This window comes from Pygoscelis adeliae, unplaced genomic scaffold (genome assembly GCF_000699105.1).
Source record: "Pygoscelis adeliae isolate BGI_AS28 unplaced genomic scaffold, ASM69910v1 Scaffold381, whole genome shotgun sequence".
NCBI lineage: Eukaryota > Metazoa > Chordata > Aves > Sphenisciformes > Spheniscidae > Pygoscelis > Pygoscelis adeliae.
Genome location: NW_008824110.1, coordinates 561,264 through 584,715, shown reverse-complemented (window position 1 = coordinate 584,715; position 23,452 = coordinate 561,264). Strand labels below are relative to the sequence as shown.

At 36.1% G+C, this 23,452-nt stretch overlaps 1 protein-coding gene across 1 annotated transcript in view; it reads right to left on the bottom strand.

Moving 5' to 3' along the window:
• The window catches only part of MMP16 (matrix metallopeptidase 16 (membrane-inserted)), a 190,252-nt gene that overhangs the window by 52,428 nt on the left and 114,372 nt on the right, over nt 1–23,452 (bottom strand). Inside the window, exons 5-6 of the mRNA XM_009334216.1 lie at nt 6,326–6,487; nt 3,055–3,272 (exon numbers count right to left, since the gene is read on the bottom strand). Of these exons, the coding sequence (XP_009332491.1) occupies nt 3,055–3,272; nt 6,326–6,487 (380 nt within the window). The remainder of the gene's footprint in view (nt 1–3,054; nt 3,273–6,325; nt 6,488–23,452) is intronic.

Sequence of the window (23,452 nt, the reverse complement as noted above, 5' to 3'; positions counted from 1 at the left end):
AATTTGACCGAACATAGAAATTGTTTCTAATATTCTGATACTCTTAAGTATACCTAATAGCTCAACAGCCAAGAGAAAATAATCTTCTTGAAATTAATACTGTTTGTCATCTACTATGAAAATCCACAGTGTATCTCAAACTGTTATCTTTCGTGCTTCAGTTTTATCTTTAAATTAGAATTTAATTATTCGAAAGGGCTCACATTCTTCAACTCTGTGGCTAAGTACCCAAGCAATTTCAAGCATTATTTAAACAAATTGAGCTCCTGAGCTTGAGACTTGCCCATGAGATAAAAAAAGTGGTTATTTTAAATTTGAAATTGGTACATGGCATACATGCCATTCAGAAAGCACTAAAATCTGCCACTACACAATCATTACAGACCCGTGGATAAAGACAAAGAAAGAAAAGGATATCATTTGATTAGCCTCCAACTTTATTAATTTAACTCATCTGGGAACTATCGAGCAATAATCTTTTCCAATGAAGGTCATAATTCTTCTTTAATTCTTTCCACCTGGTACAGTACTGCCATCAATCCCCTCTTCTTGTCCACCTCTGTACTTGGCTCTCAGCCCATCACTCATGCCTTCCCAGTCTATCCTTGTACTAGCGTTAAGGGGCAAGGGCAAAGAGGTTTGTTTTTTTTGTGTCAGACCACAGAACCTCCAGCTTTGTTTCCTCCATTGCTGGATGCTTTCCCTGCATTCAGTCCATATTCCTGTTTGTACCTTCTGAGAATTAATTCCTGCCCTGCTCCTGCTACAGTCTGGCATGCTGAACTTTTCCTTATAACCTGCCCACCTGAGATTCTGCAAAGTAAGTTGAAAATTACTAACAACTCCTGACTTTTCCAATTCCTTCTCCCCTTTCCTGCTCCTTTCATACTCCTCCCCATACACCAAAAAACACTGCCTCCCTCAAAAAAAATCTCAAACAGGTAATGAAACTCCTTTAGCAGACAAAAATCTTCATTAGCAAATTAATGTACAAACCAGAAAGTTAAGGCCTACTAACTCAAGCATTCAAAGACACTCAGACTACAGTCAAGATCTGTATACTTAAACTCCATTGCTTAGCATGCTAACCCAAATCATGCCTTGACAAGCTCCCAGGTACCCTGAGGAGAACAGAGGAACTGTGGGACCCTTAAAGAAATTAATCTGGACAAAGGTCATCTCTTTCTTCCCTTCCCAACACGTTGCTTTTATGATCGCAGCAACTTCATTTTGGAGAGTCAGACTCTAAACATGAAATCTGTAAACACTCTGTTACTGGTCATTTTTCTCTGACAAAGTTTTACCGTTTTTCATCATTAGGGTGTGGATCATGAATGAAGTTTTAATTTTGGAACATAAACACAGTTTGCACACTAGTAAGCATATAAACTGTATAGTAAATATGTAGTGTTAAGGCAGTAAGCAGTAAACATTTTTGGAGAAAACTTAATTTGTATTTTCAATCAGAACAGGTAAGAGTGATTAGTAATGTTGGTGAATCTATTTATCCAGGAACACAGACTTGGCTAGACAGGAAATTTTGTGTTAGTGGGATAGCATTTCACTATTTATCAATTCATGTCTAAAAGAAATGAGAATATGTTCTATGGCTCTTGAGGTGGATGACATGAGATTGAAGTAGGTATTTTAATATCCTGTTTAATGTCAAGTTAGAAAATTAGATTCTTCCTTAACCTTTGAGTTTTAGTCATAAAAAGACTGATGGTTCAGGACCTCCCAGTGTTTGAAGATATACCATCTATTCAAATGGAAAGGGCTGCCAGCCCCAGGGCTGGCAAAATCCTTAGCTGTTTATGGGAAAAATATTTCCTGCCCATTGGGTTGTGAAGGTAGCTCAATAATTTTGAGTGAATTCATGTTAAGCTATTTGTACATATTTTTTCAGGTATGCTAACGAAAGTGAAAGGCTGGGTAGCATTGCTAATAAGATTTATCTGGAGTGATAGATTACATAAAAAGAAAACATATAAGGGAGAAATGGGTCCTATCAGAAAAGACAACAAAAGCCATTGAACTGGGAGCTTCATGTTTTGGGACAAATTCATTGCATTTCCCTTGTACTTACACTATTGCTGAAGGGAAAAGTGTTATCTATTCATGTGAAAGGCCCTTCTCCACCTATAACGTTGAAGTTAAAAAGAATCATATCATATATTTATAAAACAAAGATCCCACACTTCCCATTGCTTAAGCAAGTTTGACACACCCATAGTTCAAAATAATAGATTATCCTGTTGCTTGTTTCTGGAACATTTGCACAGCACTACCTGTCAGCAAATTGGTTTAAGATTTAAGAGACTGAATAATAATGGTTCTGTAATTATTCTTCAACATTCAATGCCTTCTGGAAACCTTACTGCCGATCATCCTCCTAAGATAGTTTTGATGTCCATGAGTCTTACTTAGCAAAGTCCTTCTAACAAAAGATTGCCTTTCAGTTCAGTTTGTTTGATTTGATTTGCTGTATATACCACATTTTCAGCTCAGAGAAAGATGATGAATGGAAATAAACAATGACACATTTGCAATAAGATTTCTGTGGCAAAGATCTTTACTTAGATATTGTGGTTGCAATGCAACCACAACACAATGACAAACTTCCTTTGTAAATGACAGATCTAATTGTAAAGTTAAAATTATAGCTCTGTGCAAAAAATACCCAAAAAAACATTGAAGACACAAAATCTACTGTATGTCTGGATGTGGCTGTATTCCCAACAAAATAATTCCTAATATTCATGAGTTGATTTACACTTTTTATCTCTCCATAACATGCAGCATTTATTTACCCTTACATTTTGAGGAATTACAGTTTCTGCTGACATGGGTATTTTCCCAAAATAGAACATTACAGCAGTCCTCTGCTAGACGTTTAAGCCATGTGTATGTTTATTTTTTAATTTCTTTTTTAAACTTTCTAACTGTGAGCAGGCTGGGAAAGTGGTGTCATGATGAATGAAAGTTTGCTTTGAAAAAAAAAAAAGGAGAAATGTAGGCATTTGATGTAACATTGAAAAATTCACAGCCTCCTACCTTGAAAACAAACATTTCCCGGCGAAGAATAGCCAGAGTGTTGAAGTTCCCATCACAGATGTTAGGCTTGGCTCCGGGATAGGAAGGTTTGTCACCAGTGGGTGGCCGGGGAGGTTTAGGTTGCCTGTCATTTTTCCGCGGGTCTGCTGGAGGGATTGAGCGATGTGGGGGCACTGTTGGCAGAGGTCTTGTTGGTGGTGGGATCCTGTCAGGTGGACCTTTAAAAATATAGCAGCAGGATTTAATTTACATGCCCACCAGTGGCACTCAAAGAAGAAATACACAACAAAAACCTGCTGTAAGCAGTGCAAATCCTACAGTGGAAGGGGAATGGAAAAAATGACCTAACATACCTTTCCCATGTTGTTAAAGGGTATAATGAACGACTACCATAAAACCAAGGCACGAATTAAGAAAATAATTACTTTTCACTATCCAGAATCTTCCTTCCTTATTGGAACAGCGTTCCAATAAAACCTGCAAAGGATGCATAGTCCACCGTCATTTCAGATGAGAAGTAATTCATAGCACATATTTTACCAAGTGAGTAAGGACTGTTAAAACAGAATAATTGTTTATTGTACAAAATGAAAACAAAAAACCTGTTCCTAATAAGATCATCAGCAGTCAATGGATTTTCAACACATATTTTTAACTTCCACTCATCAATTCACATATGCATAAGTGTGGCATACCCGATATTTCCTACTGACCCAATTTGTAGGCCAAGTAATGTCACGTGCATTAGTGACAGAACATTCCCAACTTTCCCCAATGCCCCTTGCTATGTATAGGAGCTCTTGAAACTGGACTTCAAATCCTAGGCGTCTATATAAACAAAAACCATAATTCATGTGTTTTCTTCAATATTCTGAAATGAATTACTTCTTATTTTAATTTTTATTTTCCAGTGGGTCTTACAAAGCTAGATACCTGGTAATTAAAGGAATTGTTCTAAGGATAAATGGATTAAAAAGAACTAAAGTGAAAAACTAAAACTCTGTACAGCGGTTTCAAAACATTTTTCTTCTTTCAAATACATTTTCTGTCATAATGTACGGAGTTTGATGACAGGTGAAATAACTATCCCACTCATAATTTCTCTACCTGAAAGTCAAAAGGCCATCCTAGTCAGATGCTAGTTCACTTTAGTTTCACTTTAGTTCTTTTTAATCCATTTATCCCTAGAACAATTCCTTTAATTACCAGGTATCTAGCTTTGTAAGACCCACTGGAAAATAAAAATTCATAACCCTAATGGCATACTGAATGACTTGCAATGGGTGTACTGAAAATGCCTTTCCCTTTCTACACATATTACTACGTTTACTTATATTTTCCATGTATAAAAAGATAAGAAGTTTTTGCTGGATCAGTAAGATTTCTGGAAACAAGATGAACACTTTAATTTTGCTCATTCTATTTAGGCCTCTCTCCAAATCATTTAAATACATAATTAATTTTTACTTTAAAAAATAAATGTAATTTGCATGACCAGCTTCAGAAAGATTTTTGAATAGTAAGACAATTCTACAACCACATAAATGGCATTTGAATTTCTGATACTTTTTCAAAAAAAGTATATTTTTTAAAGAAAAAGATGGACTATGTAAGGAAATATTAAACTTGCCAAATGGTTGTCATACAATTTAATAAGGCATTTATTTAATTCACAATGTTAAGGCTTGTGACATTTATAATTTACAGTTAATAATGGTGTTTCAAGGAATACTGTAGACCAAAGTAATTATTTTAATAGGTGTGACATTTTTATTGAGGCATATGATTCCAGATCACCTCTTGATTTTAAAGGGAGGAAAGGAATCAGTTTGCAGTAGCTCATGTTGGAAATTTTTTAACCCCAAACCAAAGTTTTCATATGTCATTTAGTGGTGATGTCAGATATTACTTCCCAGGGGTAACACATTTCTCCTAATGTATAGCTCACAGCTGTTAGAGCTTAGCAGTTAGTTTTCAGCAAAGTATTCTTGTCTAGCCCTTAAGTCTAGACTACCAACTTATGAGGTCATGAGAAACAACCTTCCTTCCAGCTAATCACACAGGAAAAAAAACAACCAAACAAAACTTGATCAGACAATCATTTTGAAATTGTTATTTATGCTGTATAAAAATACATATCAGTGCTTGTTAATATAATATTTTAAAAAGCTTGTTAATATGAAACACCGTGGAGGCTGCAGAGTTCTAGTTAGCGGTACAGTAATTCTACATGATCATAGTTGTCCTTTCTAGTAGTAAAGATAAACAAGGAATGGTCCTGATAGCATTCAATATAAACCTGAAAACCTTTAAACTGAAAATAACTGTGAGTAAAAAATTGAATCCAATACAGAATTAATTGGGGAATATTAAGCAAGGCAATTCCAAATGCTATGTACTGGATACATAGCATTAACATACAGATACCACAGATTTTTCACTGTAGGAGAGAAAAATAAAACATATTTTTAAAGAAAAAAACAGACTATTTAACAGATACCAACAGAATCAAAATCTTTAAAACCCAGAACAAAACCATGTGTTTGGGAATGTAAGAAACAGTGATATGGGAGTTAGTGTTACATTCAACCCATAATCAGAATAATGTTATTGTTTTGGCTTTTTTTTTTTTAATTTTCAATTACTTTGCCCTGTCAAATTGAATTCAATACATGCAGAATTTGTTTATATCACATGTGTCTTTTATATCAGGCCACAAAAAAACTATACAAACATATTTTAAAGAAGTGGGCCTTTTTCCCCCTAGGTAGCTCAAAATCTTGGGCTGGTAATAACATTCTTTTGAGATCAATTTGCTATATTTATCATAAGAAAGCGTTTTTCTAGGACCACAAATTTTATGCACCCAGGGAACTGTTTAGTATTATAACTGATAAACTGAGAAGCAATCAATTCATCCAGTTACACAAGCTTGGCCTACCGTGGAAATAAGCTCGTTATGGTTAAAGCTCTGCATTTCTTCATATTTTCATAGTTTGGGATCCTTTTGCAGATATTTTCTTTATGTCTTTTTAAAACATTTAAAGTTACTATTCCAGCTGTGTGCAAATTTAAATGCAAGTTGTGAGCAATGAGAAACAAAGTACAAGAGCTTCATCAAAATCTTTGGCCTACTCACAAGAAGACCTCTGGCATAACAATTGGCATAGTCTACACTAACAAACTCTTTTGGAGAGCTGGTATGGACAGGAGGACTTCAAATGTATTCTAAAGTGAAAAACTTATGTTGCTTAATTAGCGTATGACATACCGTATATCTTCTGGATGCCCTGTAAATCGTCATTAGGTAGTTTGAAGTTGTCAGTTTCCATATATTGGTAAAATGGAGCCATGATTGCAGTGGGATCATTAGAGTGCTCCAAGCCCAGAGCATGTCCCAGTTCATGCACTGCAACTAGAAACAGATCATTTCCTATGAAGAGAAGAAAGGGAAAAAAGACCTTTGAAACCATAAGCATAGTAACAGAAATAACACAAGTGGAGGACTCGGCACCTGAAAGACATTTTCACTGAATTTGAATTTTACACGATAATGCTTAATAATGGATCATAAAGATAATGTGGTAGCGAAGGCAGTGTTCCCTTTTTTTAAACAAGGAAACCATTATTGTTACATATAATGTATGATACTCTTACAGACACCATAAGCGTAATCTTTTTAAATTGGTGCACATGGTTAGTGTAGGGTTCAAGTGTCATACCTCATGTCTAGGCTTGTGTACAATTTCTGACTTGAAGTTGATGTTGCAGTGAACCTGACTAAAAATGCTTGCATCAAGACATAATTCCAAAAGGAAAATATCCTTGCTGTCTGTGGTAAACTTCACAAACTGAGGACTACCTATTTAGGACAAACCCCACAGGGAACTTAGTCATCCAAGCACTTGTAATCAGATGCCTGCTGTTTATTTGTAGATGTTGTCCATTTCTGAATCACTATAACTGAAATCCTAATGAGAAAAATATGGGTGTTGTGCTATCCTTCTCAAAATAGGATGCCCTTATTTATTTCCTTGTGTAATTTCCTTATAAGTGTGGTTGCTTACTTAAGTATTAGAACTTTTTGATTTTTGTATGTCTAAAAAATAAAATAACACACCCATGTTATAGACTGATTTAACTTTTTTGTTATTCCCTTTTAAAAATACTCTTTTCATTTTTTATTACAGGGTATTAGACACAACTAGAAGTTTTAGCAGTAGAATTATGGCACTATGTGAAGCAAACACAAATCAAAGCCAATGGGATTATTTCTATAAAAATTTCAGAGCTGGACCTCTATGGTATTAATTTTGTTCTATTTTTATTCATAGAATCATAGAATCATTAAGGTTGGAAGAGACCTCCAAGATCATCGAGTCCAACCGTCAACCCAACACCACCATGCCCACTAAACCATGTCCCTAAGCGCCTCATCTACCCGTTTTTTAAATACTTCCAGGGATGGTGACTCAACCGCTTCCCTGGGCAGCCTGTTCCAATGTTTAACTACTCTTTCAGTAAAGAAATTTTTCCTTACATCCAATCTAAACCTCCCCTGGCGCAACTTGAGGCCATTTCCTCTCGTCCTTTCGCCAGTTACTTGGGAGAAGAGACCGACACCCACCTCGCTACAACCTCCTTTCAGGTAGTTGTAGAGAGCGATGAGGTCTCCCCTCAGCCTCCTTTTCTCCAGGCTAAACAACCCCAGTTCCCTCAGCCGCTCCTCATAAGGCTTGTTCTCCAGACCCCTCACCAGCCTCGTTGCCCTTCTCTGGACACGTTCCAACATCTCAACATCCTTCTTGTAGTGAGGGGCCCAAAACTGAACACAGTATTCGAGGTGTGGCCTCACCAGTGCCGAGTACAGGGGCACAATCACTTCCCTGCTCCTGCTGGCCACACTATTTCTGATACAGGCCAGGATGCCGTTGGCCTTCTTGGCCGCCTGGGCACACTGTCATCTAAGACTTAGTTCAGCATATCTTTCTATGAGTCTTTTGTACAGATTCTGTCTGTACAGACAGAAGTGTTCTAGATCAGCAGCTTATGCTGAACATCTAACTTTTAGATGGCTGGACTCAAGTGAAACAGGTGCCACCTACAGTAGGTAGTCTGTTGTTGAAAGAGCAGTATAAATAATGAAAGGCCTATACTGTGGCCTAATAGACAGTTGTCTATTACAACAAGAAGATGCTCAACATTAACTCTTATCCTATATTTGGTAAATTCTTTAGGGGTAGACAGTTACTTTCCACTTCTGGCTTGATCTGGCATTCTAAGTACTATTATAATATTAATAGTAATAATATTAAAAAGTTTAATTTAGCAAAAAATTTTACAAATATATATAGTTATGGAACTTTGAGGACACAGTTGACAGCATTTCAATTTTTCAAGTATTTCCTCTTGTTGACACAAAAAAAATTAACTTTCTCCCAGGTATATATGAAAGGCAGAACACTTGGCAGTAGATGACTTCATGTTCTATGGAGCCATGCTGATGTTTTTAAAATAAATGTTTGATTGAAAGCATGGAAACAGTCACAATTGAAACTATGTGCTTAGTTGACAGAGTCTTTTCATGTTTTTCTGATTCTTAATCCAGAAATATGAAAAACAAATGTTCTTGCTCTTTTATTCAGTATAACTGTGCAGAAAAATCATGTCTTTCAAAAATTAATGTGACATAATGTGTTTTCAGAAATGAGAAGAGTTTCTCCTATCATTTATAATTATGTGGTTTCCAGATGAAATATTTTCATGACAATATTTTTTCTTGGATGCAGTTCTTTTTATAGTAAAGCAGATTCTCAGTGTGCTGTTGTAACAGGTTTGATAAGCTTGATTGTCCCGGTGATGAATGCTTTTGATATCTGAATCTGCCCTTCTATATGCAGTCAAAGCTGATCTTGACAATATCTCATATGAATAATCCACAGCTTCTGTAGCTAACCTCAGCCTTGCAAGTGATGCACAGGAGCAACACTGTAAATGTTTTCATTCTGCACTCATAACGGAATAATTAATATAATTTTTAAAAAACAGTAGGTGTAAGATAGGAAGACATGAAGGAAGATGTTACTGTACTATAACTATTGTATGGTGACATGCCTAACATTATTTTTCAATTCTTTTCTGTGTTTTATGAAAATATAGAGTTCTAACCCAGGTTTATTAGAATTAAATATTTCTTTGTTTGGCATTAACTCATATATTTAAAATGCAACTTTCTTTTGTTTTTCAGACCTTGTGAAAGGCAAATTTGGCTCCTAGACCCGCGCTTCCTACATCATAATTAAGAATTTTAACCAGTCTAGGCCCTATATTAATAATTGTACTAATAAGTTGGCCACAGTATTTAGTGAACCATTTTCAAATCATTTTAAATTAATAGCATTTGATTCTACCACTATTATTAGTGGTAGAATAGGCTGGTCAGTATCAGTAGACCAAAGCGTGTTTTACATGTAGTGTTCAACCTCCACTGTTTGAGGTAGGAGGTCTGGAAAGTGAACTTGTTACAATTTCTAAAATTTCAAGAAACCACAGTTAATAAATAGTCTTGGAAGAGTCTACTGCTTCTCTCTATTTGTGGCAGTTATGCAATGCATGAAGAATCAATACATCCTTTGGTTATCAGTCCTCATTGAGTCCCCATAAAGATCTCCAGGAATTTTCTTATTTTATTCCATGTTGACCTTGAAGGGGTGTGAATTACATAGTAATGGGGAAATAAATAAAACACACTGTCATCAACTGGCATATCTTCCTTCTGGGATCACAGATAATGAGCATATGGTAGAGCACTTCCAAAGCAGTACTTCTAAATGACAGTGGGGCTATGTCAGAGAACAGATATTATGCAGGAGGTGGCTGTTTCTTAGTATGTCTTTCTCCCTTTGCCTTTTGGGTAGGGGTGATTATGTTAAAAAAAACCAAAAATGATACTGAGCATCTGACTGCCCCTCTGGACTTAGTCAAAGCCTAAGTCCAAAAGGGAAAAAGGCAAAAGGACTATGAAAAGTAATTTCCACCTCCTGCAATGCAACTTGTAGCCGTCAGGGGTGCTATTAAATGTGGTAAAGACAGAGCAGCCCTTGGAGCAAATGGATAAGGGGGGAAGGGAGAAGGTCACAGGAAAGAGCTGGGAGAATAGTATTCTTGCCTGGGGTGACAGTGATTTAACAGGGAACATATTTTCTACTTATAGGCAAATAGCCCCATTATTCATACCAATTTCCATCAAGAGTATGATTGTCTCCAGGGCATCCTGAATTTAAACTGACCCAAATAACTTAGCGCAGTTGAAACTGAGGTTTAAACCAGTTCAAGATGTGTTGTCTGAGACCAACACAGGTAGGACTTACTACTGTCTTAGTTTTGATCCTTTTGCATATAATTAGATTTCTCCAATTAGGCAACAATTACTCAGTCCCTCTCTGCTTTTGGGAGCAGACTTGCCTTGAGCATCTCAATGTTACTGTAACTAGCTACTGAGAGTGCAGAAGGATAACCTTGACTGTTCGCTCTTTCTCTCAAGGCTGCACAAAGCGTATTTGTGACTGCAAGGTTGATAGTAGGCCAACTTCTGTTCCTTGGCCAGTGGTCAGAGTAAGATGAGGGAGTGTAAAGGCAAGTGAACATTCATACCAACTCAGGTTAGCTTTGTTATTGTACTGACATTGGATAAATTTTTTTTAAACATATTTAAACATATACCCACCATTGAAGGAGAGAGTCCCAAATGATTCTTTATTTCAGTATACATTACCCAAGTAGAAACATATATTTCAGTCCACTTGGCAAAATGGAGCACCATCACAAAACTTTAACAAGTCATGAGTAACAGAGTTAAACTATGTATGACTATGATGACTTTTAAAGTAAAAGTTGCCATTGCAGGATATATGATGGTGAATATTCATTGCGATAGTCTCAGTTACATCTTGTTGTATTTATCTATAGAGTCGTAGAGAAATATCGGAAAATATATTTCACAAGTCCAAAACTTGTGCATCGCTATTCTTGTGTTCCCCATTAGCATGGAGATTTGGGATAGAATGGATATAAACTCAAAAAGCTTGTGATTATTTTTGTTATTTTATCTGAAGTTTGATTTCACAAGGAAAAGAAAAAAGATACTGTGTGTAAAGAACTAAGACAAAATGATTATTTTTATACTGACACTTTTCTCTGAGGCTATAAACTATTTTAGGCGCTAAATCTGCCTGACTTTACAATCACTGCCCAAACTCCAGAATATAAATATGTATTAATATATAAAATATTCAACAGCCAGCACTGTGGAGCATGGTGTATGGGGAAGCCTTTCCCTGTAGCTAATATATACACTATTTTTCATGTCTACAGATAAACAAAGCTAAGAAGTTTGTCCACAGCAAGCTATTAAAAAAACCTAGTTCTGAAGATGTTCATTCCTGTTTTAAATGGTATGTGAGCTTAATTTATAAAAGCAATACCCTAATGGCTTAGCAAGCCTTTGATTTATCACTTGGCCATCTTTTTAATGCAGCACTAGAGGACACCTCAGGGCATGTCACTTGGTTCTTCTTGGCACGTGACAGTAACTGCTGTAACACATTCTGAGCTCAAGAGTTGTCCATCATTTAAATGCCATGTGACCTCAATTTTGAAGACTTTCCCATCCAGAGAAAAACAAAAAATCTAGAAACTGAATTTCAAATGACAAACTGGAAAACTACAAAAATGTTTTATACATGGACATGCACTGTTCCTTCCAAAGATTATTCAACTTAATTTTTCATGTGATGCAGATAGATGATTTCAGATTAAATCCATATGAATCTGAAATGTAAATCTGTACAAGAAAGACTTCTACTACAGCCCTATTATCAAGACAGTACCTCAAAGTCAAGCTTAAGTTCCTCAGAAAATATTACACACATGCTACCCATGAACTTGTGTCCTATGTATTTAGAATTTGCATTTTCATTATTCTGTTGATTTGTACCATTGACTCATCAAACCAATGCTGCTAATCCCAACCAGCTGAAACGCTGCAAACTTTAGAGTAAGATTCTTACTCTACATAGCATACAGAAAGAAAAAAAAAAGAAACAAAAGAAAAAAAGAGTTTTATATCCTTGTTATTATTATTCTTTCCAGAGAGGACAGAAATTTGAAAGTGCTATTTCAACAGTCAGTGATAAAAGAAGATTCTTTCTCTCTCTGACCTTATTGCAATACAGTGGAATTGAGCATATACGTTATGCATGCACTTACATAAGCACCATATATGCATATATATGTTATACAGAGAGTATACATGGACCTAAATACAAATCATAGGCATACTTTTACTCAAATAAAGGTACCACGTTTTCCAGTCTAAGAAATCATATACAGTTGCTTGACATTATCTCAAACTTCTGCCATTGGCACTGAAATTTGGTAGCTCGGTGGTTATTTTGGAAAGAAAGTTTTGCTAAAAGATGGAGTTGAGATGGTGCAGTAGCTTTGAAAAATGAAGAGCAAAACGAAATTTTTGTGGTTTTAAATAAAAATGTATCATATATAGTACACCCATTTTCTGTATGAACTTAGTGTATCTATTTGTACACACTGTATTTTAAACAATAATTTTTCAATAACATATCTATACATTTAGACTTTTTTCCATTGTGACAAGAGAATGACATAAAAATATGTTTCTTTCACTCTATTATTACATGTACTAACATATACACTAAAATCTTTTAAAGTTGACTTACTGATATATATATATTTGCAGACAGAAGGGGAGGTACAGGCAGTTTGTTATATACCAAGTATGTACTAATATACTCTGTGTATAATTTAGTATACCTACACCCACATGTGTCTATTTTTGAAAAACTGTTCTGTTTAAAAAAAGATCAACAGATTAGTGTGAAATTTAAACTTGCTTGCTTGAAATTTGACAAGGGGATATTCCTATAGGCAAGACTGCCTTCAGGTGGCTCAGTGATCGTGGATGAGATATGATAAGGACATGTGAGTTTAGAGGTGTGTATGTTCTTCCTGGCAGTATTCTACTGTTTCTGCATATTGTGGGCATAATTTAGAAGAAGTCAGGAGCCTGATAAATAACATGTTTGAAAGGAGCCCACATTCTTTTATAATACAGATTAGCCTGTACTTTAGGAGGCAAGGACATGCAAAAGGTAAGAATTTCTGCCTTACTACTTAGATTTATTACTAAGTACGTTCTACAACTTTCTAGTAAATTGCTTGCAATGGGTGGAATTAATTACTTAATGTATTCTTAATTTTCTTTCTAAAAAAGCATAGATGTAAGGATATTTCTACTTTGTTTCTCAGAGTTTCAATCACTAGTACTGAAAAATTTTGCAAACTGTTCTGACTAGTGAGTCAATACCAACTTCTCCAAAGAGTGAGAAGTGAAGCAGCTGGAGATGATCCTACGGGAGGTAAAGAAGACATGAGAGCTTGTTGCTTCCTAAAAAGGTGTAAATACGATGGTATGTGTTCCTTCTGCAAATATAATGCTTATGGCTTCATTTCATGCTTTGAGAAAACCCTGCTGTGACAGTGAACCTAACAAACTAAGGAAAACTACACTTACGCTGAATCTCTAGCTCCTGGGATTAACTTCTTAATTGCTCAGGTCCACTGTTGAATTTGTATACTATTCTCAAATGGCATTTTCATTCTATTAGTAATAAAGTCATATCGATTAACAGACTGAAAAGTTTTATTGTGGGTGTTTTCATGGTCATCTCTAGATAATAACTATTTTAAATAAATTAAAATTATAATGGAATTTTGCATTTTGGTAGAAAAATCTTCATAAATTATTGTCTCTTAGCAAGCTCACACCAGTAAAAATATTTGAAAATACAATGGTCATTCTCAGAACATTACAAATGACCAGGTTCCTAAATAACTTTTACACTATTTTTCCAGTAGTCTCAATGCAATTACAAATGCTGCAAACACTGTAGCAGCCTTATCTATTTATACTCTTTCCTATCTTCTCTTTGTGTCTGTTTTTAGTTGTTGCTGTGGGAACAATAAGCTGGAGAAGTATTTAAAACTCCTTTCTGAAGGCTGTAAGAATGAACACATGCTGGGATTGCAGATTTGGATATGTGCATGCAAAGAGCATGTATCACACAATTCTCAGCTATGCTCCATGGTCCTGTCCCTGAGGATCATTCATGTGAAGGGAATGGACATCTTTCTACCACTCCTGAGTAAGTGCCAGTCTGGGTAAGAATAAAAGTAAAAGGACCTTAATTGTGCATGAATCCATATTAAAATCAAATCCTTGCCTTTGACAAAAGCAAATGTAGGTTTTGTCTCTAAGCCACTCAGCTAAAATGCTGGCATGTTAACACTGTGGCTGCGTTGTTTTGAAGGGATGATTTTTTTTTTTCTTCATTTCCCCTAACGTCCTACTATAAAGAAATATGTGTAATTACTAGGAGAAATGTCAAAGTCATGCTGCCAATATTCACAATAGATGTAACTTGCCATGGGGCAGAAATCAGAAAGGGTCCTACAGGTCACTGAAATCCCCACAATAAAATGTACATAGAATTTAATTTATGTGTAAATCTTGTGTTGGCTCTCTGCAGAGATAAATTTTTACCCAGTGTCAGTTAAACTACTGAGATTAATTATATTATCTTCTAACTTAACTCACATTAAAACCATCAAAACCAGGTTATTATTCTTACCCTATCATTGTATCTACTTAACACGTACATATGACTTTAAGATTTTTTAAAGAGAAAGTGACAGTATTGTATCTATATTTGGGGATTTTATTTGAACAGGTCTTCTTCCTTCACTGATATTTTGCTTGTTTAATTTCTACTAAGAAAAAAATGTCAAGATAGAATTGTCTATGTTTGTTTTTTTCTTTGGACTGGTGATAAAAGAAGTGGGAATTTTGAATCCTAATTGGCAAAGTGATTAGGAGAAGAAAAAAATCGTTAAAAGTTCTCTGATCTGAAAAGCAGATATGTTTTCTAAGAAGTCTGCAGACTTCAAAGGGAGACCTGATCTAAGTGTGTACCATATTCTAAATTGAGACAACTTCAAACTGGGGATCATATATATGGAGAAAGTGACAGAAAGACAAATCTGCTACTTTGGTTTTACTTTGTTAAAATTTACTCGTATGAAATGCTCTGATCTATTGGATAATCTGCTACTATTAGTGGGTATATCCATATAGCTGTTTGTTTCACTCTAGCTAGAGGAACCACTGTAAACCTCTCTAGTGCTCAGAATACTGTCAGTTTGGCATTAGTGACTCTTAGCACTTGTCAGCATGGAGATGCCTCAACACCCGCCATAGAGGGGCAGCCTCCAGGATGAAAGCTTGCAGAGGGCAGGGCAAAGGGTGCTGGAGACGCCAAGGTGGTTAGGCAGCCAAGCCATCCTCCCAGGCCTCCCAGCAGAGGAAATCCTATGCAAGAGGATGTTTAGAGAGGAAGATGAAGACAGGAGTTAGCTGCACCTGCCAAAGTGCAGGAGAACTTGGACATGGGAATGTTAGCCAGGGCAGAGGTCAATCCTGGCACACTTTTCCTTCTGTGAGTTAGGAGCTCAGCAGGACCCTCGCCTGGGGGGGACAATGGCTGGCACAGGCAGGGAGATGGGACAATGCCAGAGGTCCCATGTCTGATGGCTTTCAGACCAGAGCTTCCCACCGGAAAGCAGGAAGCTGAGCACAGAGTTGCTGGGGGCACACTGCTCCCACAGCTGCTCTGCCACATCCCACACTCAGGCAGGTCCACGACCATTATCTCTCCACCTCTGCCAGCCACCGTGGCCAGCTGTGCCAGTAACACAAGTGATCATTAAAAACACAAACCAGCTAAGGACTGACTGTTGGTACATATTGTAGTTGCTACCTCTTCCTGAAGCTCAGGCCCTACTATTTTTACTGCTTCTGCTAGCACTGCTAGCTGGAGTACAGCTAGCAACATTAGTCCTATGTCACTACCATATCTTCAGTTTCCTGAATACTCAGTGATAATCCCATTTCCTCATACTTACATCGTATCAGTTCCTAAACTGCATCATAAGAAAGGAGCTATGTATGATTCTTAGAAAAGGGAAACTAAAAGTATGTTTACACATTACCACATTACCAACTATGCATTCAAAATTTAAGTAGTGTAATCCATTTGTGAATTACCTTATTTAGACCAATAGGAGAATGTTTGTCCTGCCATACCGAGAGGGACAGGGGATAGCCTACACCAGTAATTGCCTTTTTCAGTGTAATACTGAACTGATTTCTTTGGACCCCAGTTGGTGCTGTTATTTGGAAGTACTTATCACTTCAGTTCTCCTCTAATCTGAAATTGCACATGGTTCAACATCACTGGTGGAAGTCATCTGGCTACAGAAAACTGTAACACAAATGTCTATACCTGCACCTTTCACAGCCAGTGATGAGAAACAGGTATTTCAGGACATGATTCGTCTAGTTTATTTTAGACACTTACTTCAGGATGTGACAAATCTTACCCAGGAAGGCAATATATCTCTCTTCTTTACTCTAAAGGGACTCTGAAATTAACTCAGATATAAACATCAACATATGATCATATTAATTCCACCCCCTCATGTCTTCTGGCTTCTGACTTAGGTCTTTTCATTTAAGTCAGTGGCAAAACATTAATTATAAAAGTACAGGATATGGACTTAAGTGATATATGTACAAAACCAGGAAGCGTTCATCATGGACTTGAACTAGAGACTTAAACCTGTCCACTACAACAAAACATTTTGCACAAAACAATATTGTTCTTTTAATTTAGCTGGTTCTTTTTGATTTTTCTGTTTCCATCTTTTTTTTTTTTCCAACCTGATATTTTAGTTGTAGATGTTTCCAGGTATTGGTGTTAGCTGCTCAGCACTTTTTGAAACCCAAACCACTTAGGAAGGAGTCTAAATATAGATTCAAAACATTTTGGCCTCAAGAACATATGGTTTGAGCATTTTGAGGTGAAGAATTGTCAGGATAAAGCACAAATTATTCTTCAGGCTTGAGAACACAGGTATTGTAGAAAATCTTTCATTAGCTAGTCATAAACTCTTCTTTAAAAAGTCATACATAGTATTACCTTATATTTTAGGGTTATCTTGCATTCTTCTACTATCTCAACAACAATCCATTAAATTTCTGCCTAATAGATAAATAAATATGTAATTACTGTAAAACGCTTTTCTCATTCTCTCAGGAAACCATGCCAACATCCATAGTGATTGGCAACATGGTTTTTCAGATTCTGTTTGCCCCTGAAAAGGCAGGGGAAAGGAGAGGGCAACGCAGTAATAATATTCTATAGAACATCTTTGGGAAAAGTCAGATTTCCTAAAGCTGCTGTCTTGGTGAAAAAGTCTCCATGAAGTGGTCCTAGCAGCAAAGACTCGAACATCTCTGGATCATATGAGAGTTGCACTGCTAAGCTTGGTGCCTGCTTTAAATGACAGAAATGCCACTTTCTCTTTAAAGGGACAATTTGAGGATCATAGACAGTTTATCTTTCCTAAATTATTTCTACTAGCAGATCAGACTGAAAAGAAACAAAATTAGTTTCAAGCCATTAATTCATCAGGTGATTTTTTAGTTGTGAACTGATTTCAACTTATTTGCAACAATAAAGGTGATTTTCTCTTTTTTTAACACAACATGTTTGAAAGTATGGCTTTTCACAAGCTCTCCATAGAAAGTAACCTCTAAAGAATCTGAAATTCAGTCTCTGGTGTGAAATCTCATAGGTCATGAGGTAGTTTCTTTATTATTAGAATTAGTTTTATTAGTATTATTTTTATATCATACATTTTAAAGAAATATTGCTTTTTTGTAAGGTGATGGAGAACACATAAAAAGATGCAAGGGGATAAGAAAAAAAAGCACTGGAATATGTTAAATTCTTTCCTTTTTGCCCCCCTTCTCTATAACTTTCTGTCATGTACAAGAATTATATGAAGCTCTCTCAGATTGAGGACTCAAACTTAAAATCTGCTAAGCTTCTTTCTAAGAGGAGGAAAGGTAAGGTAAGAGTTAGATCTATTTATCTGTTGTGTGTGAGGTGTTACTTTTTTTTTTCCTTGTCATTCCCACACAGTAACCATGTGTGAGGGGTTGTGGGATCATAAAAATAATCATGAAGGGGCTGGCCCACATTTTATGTATGCACTCATTCAAAATACATCTGTTTGCCTGAACAAAAAAGCCTTCTCAATGTTCTTTTCTAACAGACTGCAGGGAAAAAGAAAGGGAAAAAACCCCACCCGAACCCAAAAAACCCAACATTGTTTGTTTCAACATATTAAGAATTTTAACAAACATTTTTCAGCTAAATTTCCCCATATTAACTCAGTAGTCTTAATATACTAATATGAGTGTCTAATCAAATGAATCCAGTTTGGGAAGATAAACTTATCTTCATTGTTGTATAAACAGTTGTTTGAAACAAAGACACCTTTGCGAAAAAAAATATGGCAGTTCCTTTTCTGTGAATGTAGGTGCAATGGTTGCCAAAATTGTCTGCAAGGATCCATTCTGCCTTTCAGCTGGATGTTTCCTTGGCAGTAAAGTTGATGTAACAGACAATGTGAACCTTCCTCATTTATTTCCATGCAAAGTCAGCCAGCTTCGTTTTAACACTTTTCATTAGCAGTTTAAGATAGGCTGGCTGATCGCAACCTGAGGCAGATGGCAAATGCGAGCAGTTTGTTCTACTGGCCCTGGTATGTGGGAAATAACCTCCACTTGCAGTTTGAATGGATAACTGGGTTTGCAACTTCCCTAACTACTCCACATAGGCTTGCAATGATCTATGTTTACCTACACTGTGATGGAATCAATATGCAATTTAGTGGCTCAGTTTACACTGCCTTTTTTGGTTTACGATCTGCATCATGACCATCTCTGTTTGGCAATCAAGGCACAGTGTAAATATCACCTTGCTTCTATAGACACAAAAAGCACAATGTAAGATGTACGTAACAGTCTATATTTCCATTGTTTTAATCAAGAATATCACAAAGTCCACTTTCTTGACATATTCCTCAGCCACTCTTTCAGTTTGTATAATAGTGCACTTGGCACTTTTAGGCCAAGAAGGAAGCCGAGAGCATAATATTGCACACTGATAGCCCCTGGGATGTATTAAAAGCAGCCAGCTAAACACACATCTAGAACATGGGGCTGGTTTCAACCACAAGACTGCTTTCACTGACTGCCAGTGTTTAACAGATTTCCCTTTTAACGACATGTAAATGAAGTGGTTTTCTCAAAGCTGAAAAGGTGCTCCATGAAAGCAAAAACACCTCCCCAGAAACAATAAAAATGAGGTCATTACCTTGCCAACAGTTAATATTTTCCATCATCTGGCTTCCAGCCAGTAAGTGGGGTCTAGCAGACAGATCCTCTTCTCCTATCTGTATAGCCCTATGTCTAATGACTGAGTCCTCACAAGCCAGCCAGAGCCATTTATGGTTTCTTTTTTATTCATTTTCCATCTCTTCAATAACTGAAAGGGATCTTTCTATTCTCAAGTGCATCTTTGCATCTTATGATAACACTTTGAAGGACACATTTTATGCAGCAGACACTGAATGTTTCAGAGTTACCATTTTATGTAAGATCTTGGAGTGACTGGATATGGAACAGGTGGGCATATGCACACCAAGCAAGTATAATCCATGGAAGGTTTGGGAAGCCTGAGGAGAGATTACCCTGTTAAGTTCTATCAGCACAACATGCACTTACTGATGGGGAAAGACTGGTATGTTTTTTAAATACTGGAAGCCTTGAGGTTTAGCAATAGAAAGTATTATCTGTGCTACTTGACTCCTGAATTAAATTGGATTCCAGGGGAATGGTGAAATGAAAAGAATCAATCGTTACTCCATTTGTCTGCAACTTGCAAAGTTCTTTTAAATATTATCCTGGCATCTTCATCATTGTGCAATGTTATAAATGTAATAGCTGGGTTTTGCCATCTTTTATAATTTTGCTAATTCTCTCATTTTGCACTCAAATAGATTCAGTTTAAAATAGAAGTTGTGCTTCCTTAACCTTAAAACTACATACAAACAAAGCTATAACTCAACAGGCTAGGTCTCTTTATCCTGGAAACAAGATATGACAGAGGTCCATAAAATTATTAATGGCATAGATAAAATGATTAGGAAATTACTTCCTCACAATATGAGCACCAGTCTACCTAAAGTTAATTTATCAATGGCAGCTTCAAAATTCAGAAAGAGGTAGTTTTTCACATCTGCTTAAACTATGGAACACATTGCCACAGGATGTTGTAGATACCAAATGCTTACATGAGTTCAAAAAGAGATAACACCAGTTCATGAAAGGAAATCCCTCAAAGGCTATTAAACACAAAAATATGGCCTGTGGCTCAGAAATTCAATGAGCCACATATTGCTGGAAGCTAAGAGGGAATATGCTGGTGTTTTGTTGCCATATGTTTGCCCTGCTTTTATTCTCTTCCCTAGGTATCTGTTAATAGCCATAACTGGAGATAGGATATTTTCTAGGATAACCTTTGATCTGAACCCATGTTGGCAATTCTGTGTTTAAAAGTATATACACAAGTATAATACAAATTCAAAAAAGATATTAATCCTTTACATATTTATCCTAGTACAGAACTGGAAAGCAAGCGTGTGGCAACTGCAAGGTCACACTGCTTGGTTACAGATCAAATGTGATATTGATAAGAGCTTATTAAAAATATATATAATCAATGAAGTAAAAGCACTATGCTTTATGAAATTAAAGTCATGGTAATATTGTAATTCAGAGTTTCCTTTAATCTGAAATGCTCGGCTTTCTTTATACCTAACAATAGCATATAACATAAGCATGGTTTGAGACAGAGAGCTCCCTTAGGAGACTTAGTTTTCACAACTCCACTGGTTCATATTTCCAGCAGCATATATCTCCTGCACTGTGTCAACCACACTGGCAGCCAAAAGAAATTTACTACAAGTTGATCTATGCAGTTCAGAGATCAGGATTTTCATAATTTTTTCTTGGCTGCCAACACAGTACCCACAGCAGAATCTGTGCACTAACTAGAGTCCAAGTACATTACACCAGATACTGTATTTGCATCAGGTCCAAGAAGCTTTTACTTGGCAATCTACAAACAGCATGGCACAAAGTGACAGGTTTGGTTTTTTTCTTTTTATTGCTTGCAAAACTTCAATAATTTTTTGAATGCTGGAGAGTTAACAAAAAAATTACTGAATTCTTGAAGTTTTGGTTTTGTTTTCCTGAAAACACAGCTTCATGTATATACAAGTTACAAATATTCCACATGAAAGTCAGTACTCTCTGGTACTATTCTCCTTGTATTTAAATGTAACTGTACACTAAAACCATCTATTACTTCTGTAATGGAGTTTCACTTACTATTATTTATTGTATATTCTTTGATGGAAGAACTGGTTTCTGCAGAATTTCAGTATGGTATAGTAGCTGCCTTGGTAAATTTGCTACAGAGGTAAAAAATCATGCATTTTAGTTTGATTTCTATTCTCTAAAAGATATGAATATGAAGATAAGAGTATCAAACTACCATTATGGATATACTGTGTTTATCTAAGGACAACTTAAACTTAGTTTTTGCCAAATATTTTCTGCCACTGGAAGACACAGTTCTATGGTCAGATTTTAGCCAGTAATTGGTACATTAAGCATCAAGTCTAATGTGCTTGAAATCTAAGCTCCCAAGAAATCCTTGTTTTCCCCAAGAGCTACTTCTAAATCTTGCTCTGTTTTAAAAAGCTGCACTTGTGTAAGTAGGTCAATCTTAAATTAATCTAGTTAAAAGTAGTGCACTCTCCATTCAAACTGGTTTAACACTCCCTTAAATAGGCTTAGATGCATTCAGTAATTTCCCAGAAAAAATAACTGCTTCAAACAAGGTTTAAACTAACTTAAATGCATGTAGCCAGACAAATGTGAAATCAATTTTGATAAACCAATACATTTTTTGAAATAGAGGCAAGAGTTTATGCCTTAAGTTAGAGATCTTTACCTTCTGACAAACAGCAAAAATGTTTTCACACACTCTCAAGTGAAGAAAGGAAATATATAAATTAAGAATCCATAAAATATGTGATGATATGTATTAGTAATGGATTTTGCTCTCTATTAGAACACAGTGTATATATCTTCATCCATGATGTCCCTTTCTCTGAATGTCTTCCTTTCTGCACTCTCTGCCATAATTTTTAGGATTCCATCTGACAACTTTCCTATATTTAATAGGAATTAAGTTTATAATAAATCATGCAATAAATCCAGGGAAAAGAGACTGGTGGAAAATATGTAAGGCAACAGTGAGAAAGAAGAACAGATACATCTCAGTCATTATTCCCAACTGATAGGAACAGTCTGTGTTTCATTCAACATGCAGGTAGCAGTGAATATTAACTGCAAAATTCATCACATTCTTTTCTTTCTTTCCCTGCCACTATCTGCCAACATGAAACTTCTGAGCATAGTCACTAGTTAAGGAACCTGGCTTTGATGGGTTCGGGTTGCCAGAGAATATCAGAAAGTTACACAAACTTGATCTATGAAATGGCCCTTGCTAGTAAAGACACACAAATTTCTATAGATGAGGCAGCTTTCTCTGAAGTCACTGTTCAGAAGACTGTTTTCAGACCCTTCATCTGTCCCTCTCTTAGGTCTTACTTCAGAAATGGGGAAGGGTCTGAGATTCATTTAGCTTTTGAAACTGTCCGCTTTTAAATTACTGAGAAAACTACAAACTAAACTGAGAATAGTTCTTGTCCTCTCCAAGGCTTTTCAAGGAATTCCTCAAAAAAACCAAGCCAAACAAACAAAAAAAACAAACAAGCAAATAACACTTCTCTTCCAAAATACAGCAGCTAATGATCCTATAATAAGGGACATATATCTACTTCTTCACTTCAGAAGCAGCCCACACTGTGTAGACTGCATTTAGCAGCTCTTAGATCAAATGTTGTCTCCTCTCTTTCTCAAAGTTCTGTTATGGGATCATAGGCAACCTTCAGTCACAGGAGTGAGGCAATGAAATAAAATCTAGTGAGTACTGTATATAACATGTTTTGACTTCTTTCTAATTTTCTGAAGTACACATAGGAAAACTGAATTTTTTTATGGTTTTATTGCTATATGCTATTAACAAGACAGAGTTGCAAGGTAAGTCCTATTCCTAATTGCGTCATTGTAGAAATACACCTTCCATTTTTTCCATTAGCAAACATCTATGCTCAGCAGACATTATTAACAGCTTTCAAAAGACTGTTGCTCAAAGTTAGAACAAAATATGGAGAATATAAATAGAAACAAATAATTGCC